Below are 5,610 nucleotides of genomic sequence, written 5' to 3'. Positions count from 1 at the left end.
AGTGATTGATTGACGTTCAACCCTACCAGTATATTGATACCACGCCTACGGCCCTCATTACTCAACAGAACCCCTTCGAGGTCACGTGTCTAAGTCCCTACTCAGACGACCCCGTTACAATTACCCTGTCTTGATACTCGCTTTACCCTATACAAACCTCTGCGATATACCCCTCTTACCTTGTGTAGTAAGTTACCTATCGTTACACTCTAGTATCTAATTTATTTACTTTATTTATCTATCTATTTTAGGGTAGAAGCTTATTAAGAGCTTTTATACTACTCCTAATACTTTCTAGAATATATTCTAATACTTAGATATAAATAGTATTCCTTTATATTAGGTAGGTAAGATTAAGGAGGTAGGGTATAACTTAGTAGTCAGTAGTAGTAGAGTGTTAAATCAAATTAAATCAAACAAGGCCCCCAATCCTTAACCTAATGATCCTAACCATGACCATGACCATCCCCGTGCCATCTCATTCGTGCTCGTCTCCTTTTTCTCCTTAGGAAGCTGATATTGCAAAAGACTATAATAGGGACAGAGCTGAGGCCTGAGGGAACATAATAGGCCCTAACGACGCACAAACTTTGTTAATGAAATTGTTCGCAATCACAACACTACAGAGAGAGGATAGACAGTAGTACTGTAGCAGCCCGTATATCCTGGAACGAAGGGAGGGGTCAGGGTAAATGAAATCCAGCCAACCGCCCGACTACAACAGGGGATATTCCAATCGTAGCTATAACAAATAAGGCAAAGCTTAAGCCAATAAGTACAGGATTATACGGGATTAAATTTTCAGCAGCGTGTGAAAGCTGAAGGCCGACTGTGCAAGCGGGTATATTCTCCCAAGTTGAAGTTTACCGTACAATACTGCCCGACTCGCAATAAAGGAATAACGGCATAATCAGAGATGGATCCGTGGAACTCACCTGCCATGCTTAGCTTCAAATAGGCGTTCCTAAAGTGTCATCTGAGGGTGCAGAGGAAAGAGATGGGAGTATTGTCATGTTCCTCTACCGCGCAGCTCAGCAGAAACCGCAGACCGTGCCTCACGCTGTATAGCGCGAATGTTCGCATGCTATTCATTAAGCTAGCAATTTACATAGATATCATATCGCTAAGTATCTAGGGCATACAGAGAGGTGTACATAAAGAGTACTTTAGGAAGGTGTAGCTTAGATTTAATCTGTTAGCCTAAAGGCCTTAGCAGAGGTGGCACTTTGCCACCACGAGCAGAGAGGACGGCTGACCCGTTCCTGCCCTGACCTTGTAGATGTTTCGCAATGTGTAGATAATGAGTAGGTAGAGGTACATGTGGCACAGCTCGCGATATCGCCACACTCTGAGCCACAGGTACTACCCCTGCGAAAGCTAAGACGTATCTAGTAAGCGCCTCTCTAAACAGCTGTGCGCTCAGACTAACTGGAGTGCAGGAACCGGAAACCGATTTCGAGATGTGTAAGCGGCGCAGCACGAGGGCGGGGGTTGATGTCGTGTGGTGAGGAGAGACGCGAAAAAGAGCAAAAAAAGGAGATACAAAGGTCAAAAAAGCTCCTTAAACAGCGCTTACAGGAGGAGAGGCGTATTGCGCGTGCGCAAGCTCAGGAGGCGCGCGCGAGGGCGAGAGCTGAGGAGGCCTCTCAAAAGCGCCTACGACAACAAGCTCGGATGGCCAAAATACACCTCAAAAATCGGGTCAAACTGTCAAAAGGTGTAATCAAAGAGCTTCTCTCTCTACTCCGCGCAAAAAATTGAGAAATATCAGTGCGCGCACGCCTAAGAGAGTAGATCAAGTTGATAGGGCGACACCTGGGCTATCAACACTCTCCTCACGCAGTGGGCGAACAATCAAAACACCAACGCGATATTTGTAAATACTACTTGCCGGAAATAAATAATACACCTAGTCGTACTTAAAACCAGAAAATTCGGTAAGAAAAATTATTGTAGAGAGCTCTACATATCATTGTATTGGCGGCGCGGGGATGCTGAGGGCGTGCGTTGACTTACAAATGTCCAAGCCCCTATGCGTAAAATCGTCCCTCAACCGGCACTTCGACCTTCCGACTTGAAATCGTGCAGTGGTAGGGTTCTCCCCGCGCTCTTGTTCTTGAATGAACAGCGCCCCATTGTATCTGATTCCTTGCCGCATAGCGGTCATTCTCTGGCGGGTGGCATGCTGCTGCGAGGACCAAACTGTTTGACGGGCCGAGCGGCAACCCAGAGGTGCGCTTCTTCAAACTTATGACAATCGAAACCACGAATATGAGAATGCCAAAGAGGGCAGTGCAGATTACTCCCAGCGGCGAGTAGCCGATGCAGTAGAGACCCCACTCCCCATTGCGGTAGGTGTAGGAAAATATTCTTCTGATCTCATCTGGTGACGTTTGTGAAACAGGATAGTCATAATGATTTCCATCTTCGACATACAGTTTAAACCGTGTAAAGAAGACAGTGTGAGAAGCTAGCCAGCTCAACATCATTGAAGATAGTATCTGAGGGATGCTGTATCTGTAAGGAAGAGAGAGCCAATACGTTGATGTTTGTTCCGAATTGGGTTCCGGCGTTGTGACTCTGAGAGCCTGTCGACGCTGTTCCAAGCGTAGCCACTCCTGCAGCTGCACAATTTGTGTTAAATAAGCATTGAGGAGGAAATAAGCCAAGGCCACGACAATCTGAGGGAGAGATCCAGCGAACATATTGTAGACTTCCAGTAAGCCCAAGTCGCTGCATGTGGGAGATTGGGTGCACCAATCTGGGTGGAGGACACCGGCTAAAGACAAATTCAATTTGCCAAAGCCAGATTTCCAGAAAATGCTAAGACTTGGCTTGATGTTGTCACGATACACGATGATAATCTTGTTGAAACCAGAAGCAGCAGCAAGCAATGCAAACATAACACTATTTTGGTTAGTAAACATCGATTCGTAGTTGCGGTATAATCTTACACAATGATGTAGGTTGACCAACTAAGGTAGCTGATGGATGAGTAGAGGCGAACGGCTCTTGCCTCATATCGTCTTGGTCTCGTCTGCGTTGAATCTTCCAGATTGTCACCCTCCTGCTGCAGGTGTTTCGTGAGCTCACTTTGTGTGAGCAGACATGATCCCTTGGTCAACTGACAGGGGCGCTGAAGAAATGATGCGATTGCATCTCCCATATTGATGAATGGAGCGTCCTGCTGTTCCCAGAATGTTCGAAGTAAGCAACCTAACTTGATGATATTCAGGATCACCACGACTAACAGGAACCATACATGGACCTGTAAGCGGCATCGAGGTGTAGCCTTTCTGGCGAGGCAGTAGACTGTTCTCCAACCAGGGATCATACGGCGCCATTCGTCAAGAGACCTGTACTGCCATTCCCACGGATAAGGCTCGCCGTAATTGCCCAAGCCAATTTTGAGGAGACTTTGTGTTACATTCTTAGTAACATCGATGCTCGTGACTGAAGAAGTAATGCTAAAATCAGGCAATTTCTCTGTCACAAGTAGAACAGTACCAAGATCGGATGGCGGCACCTGGTACTTCTGCATACAGTTAGCCACCGACATATTCTCCCACAATTCTGCCCTCCAAATCTGATCTTGTAATTTATGAAAATATTCATCAACTGTGTGATTCCGCGTGTATCTCCAATACCAATCAACATTCGTGAGGTCCAGCTTGCTACTTATATTAAAGCCAGCGCCGTTGAGGAAGTCAGGGGTAACCCAAACATAGTAGAAATCCGGCTGCAGCGCCATTTGGGGTATAACAGCATAGTTGTAACTGTTGCTTCATGATCAGCGGTTAACCAAAATCGTGTCCTTCTGAGCTTACATGGAAAAGAGTGGTAAGCTACTCAAAAGCAGCGCAACAAGTAAACCCATCCTTCTCTTCCTATACCGAAAAACATTCCTCCAACTAAGAGCCCCAATACGCAAAGATTTACCCGCAGCATGCGCAGCATCAACTTCAGCTCGAGTAGGCGAAGTCAAGCACTGCATACAATAGTTAGACGCAGCCAGTAGGGTAGTACTCAAGACATTAATAACAAGGCTGGAGTAACCCCCCAATTGCGATATCTCATCACAGCTGCGCATTGTAATTGTTGCAAATGGGTTATCATCCAGGTGCGTCACAGCCCAGATAAGTCCAGTGAGGTTGATAATGAGCACCAACGACGCAAGTGCGACGAAACTGGCAAGCCCGCCTCTCCAACCGGGGAAGCGCGAAGTCCATGCTTTTGTTGCTCGTTGTGAAGTTCTTGCGAGAGAATGGAAGATTGAAAGTGCTCGTGTGTCTGCTAATTTCATCCTCGGAAGAGTCGGTGGTGTTTCAAGATCGCCGATGACATCAGAAGGTGGTATTGTTGGAGTGCGACTTCGACTGTCATCCAAATAATGTTAATGAGTGACTCAGAAAATGCACGTCAATCGACGGTTGTCGCTCCATCTAAGGATTAATAAAAACAAAGGAGACGTAGGCGAGTGTCAAAAAAGGAGACAGTAGTCCCAATAGTGGGGTATCAATGTCGTTATCGAGTGGCGAGAATGGAAGGAGAATATAAAACTGACCGACTGAACAACTGCAATCCAATCCACTCTGGCGCAACGCGACCGCCATTGTTAGACCGAAACAAGCTTCGCGCAGCATGTCGCAAGTTAGCCATGGTAAATAAAACAGACTTGATTCACATATACAACTCCCTTCCGTTCCTTAAGGAGTTATTTGCCGTATCATGAGTAGTATATACCAGTCCTGATGATAGATCAAGCACAGTGAACAAATAAACGGATTAATGTTGTTTTTCAGAGGCGGGGAACGGGTTTTAGCAGCCTACACATCAATCTATTTTTACCTACAAGTGCTGCATGCTCAGCCCCATTCGCCTTGCTGCACGCTATATTACATTCAAACCTCGCAGCCCCCATATCGATGACAAGACTGAAACACATACCAGGGACTTTGAATTCTGCCTCGTTGTCTTCTATTATCTCTCATGCCAGTTTAAAGAGGTCTGATTATCACTATGCAACGGCCTTGTGCGGCCGGGGCGATGTATCGCCATGCTCGTATTTCAAGGTCCGCGGCGGCTACAGGTGTCAGATTGCAGGTCTGTCACGAGCTGTCGACGGTCCATTTGAATGTCTACAGCAAGCACGGCCTACCTTCCACAGCTTTTATAGTGACGCCATCAAACTGAGGGAAGAGCTACCCTAACTATGCACGGTCGATGATCACATTCCGCCATGCTTCCACCATGAGGGCTGTCCACATCCTGGACAGTAAGAGCCATAAACCGTGACAGAACAACTGCTTCGCCGAGGGCGCGCTAGCCTAGTTAGGGTCCTAACACGTGCCCCCCCTTCTTCCTCCTATGTGGCGAGGTCCCTGAGCCTGTATGTAGAATAGTCTAGGAAGTAAATGCTATCTAATGGTTGCTGCGTTTTCCAGTTGTATAGGCCTGCGCATGTCTATTCGGTTTTGCTAACAACAGTGTGGGTAAAAAATATGTTTCCGATAGGTTCTCTGCGCGACGGTCGCGGTGCGCTTGAATGTCCCGAGAAGAGTACCCAAACAGACAGGCTGCTAACTAACACGAACCATTTAACGCTCATGC

The 5,610-nt window shown here is 46.7% G+C and overlaps 3 protein-coding genes across 3 annotated transcripts; 2 read left to right on the top strand and 1 right to left on the bottom strand.

Annotated features, from left to right (window-relative positions):
• Nucleotides 1-1,492: 1,492 nt before the first annotated feature.
• On the top strand, nucleotides 1,493-1,826 carry BU24DRAFT_429400 (uncharacterized protein; the record flags this gene model as incomplete). The annotated part of the gene is made up of 1 exon (XM_033529722.1): nucleotides 1,493-1,826. A coding segment is annotated over one exon (269 nt), but the record flags the coding sequence as incomplete, so codon positions are not given.
• Nucleotides 1,827-1,908: 82 nt separating this feature from the next.
• On the bottom strand, nucleotides 1,909-4,774 carry BU24DRAFT_429399 (uncharacterized protein). Its single transcript, XM_033529721.1, has 4 exons — nucleotides 4,565-4,774; nucleotides 3,828-4,376; nucleotides 2,955-3,776; nucleotides 1,909-2,907 (listed from the first exon to the last, which is right to left on the bottom strand). Exons 1-4 carry the CDS (start codon nucleotides 4,657-4,659, stop codon nucleotides 2,031-2,033), a joined length of 2,343 nt encoding a protein of 780 aa, XP_033376705.1. The 5' UTR covers nucleotides 4,660-4,774; the 3' UTR covers nucleotides 1,909-2,030.
• Nucleotides 4,775-4,937: 163 nt separating this feature from the next.
• Nucleotides 4,938-5,407, top strand: BU24DRAFT_429398 (uncharacterized protein). Its single transcript, XM_033529720.1, has one exon. It carries the CDS (start codon nucleotides 5,020-5,022, stop codon nucleotides 5,191-5,193), a length of 174 nt encoding a protein of 57 aa, XP_033376704.1. The 5' UTR covers nucleotides 4,938-5,019; the 3' UTR covers nucleotides 5,194-5,407.
• Nucleotides 5,408-5,610: the final 203 nt, after the last annotated feature.

Source organism: Aaosphaeria arxii (assembly GCF_010015735.1).
Source record: "Aaosphaeria arxii CBS 175.79 unplaced genomic scaffold BU24scaffold_19, whole genome shotgun sequence".
Classification (NCBI taxonomy): domain Eukaryota; kingdom Fungi; phylum Ascomycota; class Dothideomycetes; order Pleosporales; genus Aaosphaeria; species Aaosphaeria arxii.
The sequence above is the reverse complement of the archived record's forward strand: the minus strand, read 5'-3'. Positions and strand labels throughout refer to the sequence as shown.

What these genes read in the sequence shown, in the direction of transcription:
- BU24DRAFT_429399 (XM_033529721.1), bottom strand. Translation starts at nt 4,659, where the DNA reads ATGGCTAACTTGCGACATGCTGCGCGAAGCTTGTTTCGGTCTAACAAT. An exon ending in GGATTGCAGTTGTTCAGTCG is followed by an intron (nt 4,377 to 4,564) that starts GTCAGTTTTATA and finishes TTTGGATGACAG; the next exon opens with TCGAAGTCGCACTCCAACAA. An exon ending in TGGTCAACCTACATCATTGT is followed by an intron (nt 2,908 to 2,954) that starts GTAAGATTATAC and finishes TAACCAAAATAG; the next exon opens with TGTTATGTTTGCATTGCTTG.
- BU24DRAFT_429398 (XM_033529720.1), top strand. Translation starts at nt 5,020, where the DNA reads ATGCAACGGCCTTGTGCGGCCGGGGCGATGTATCGCCATGCTCGTATT.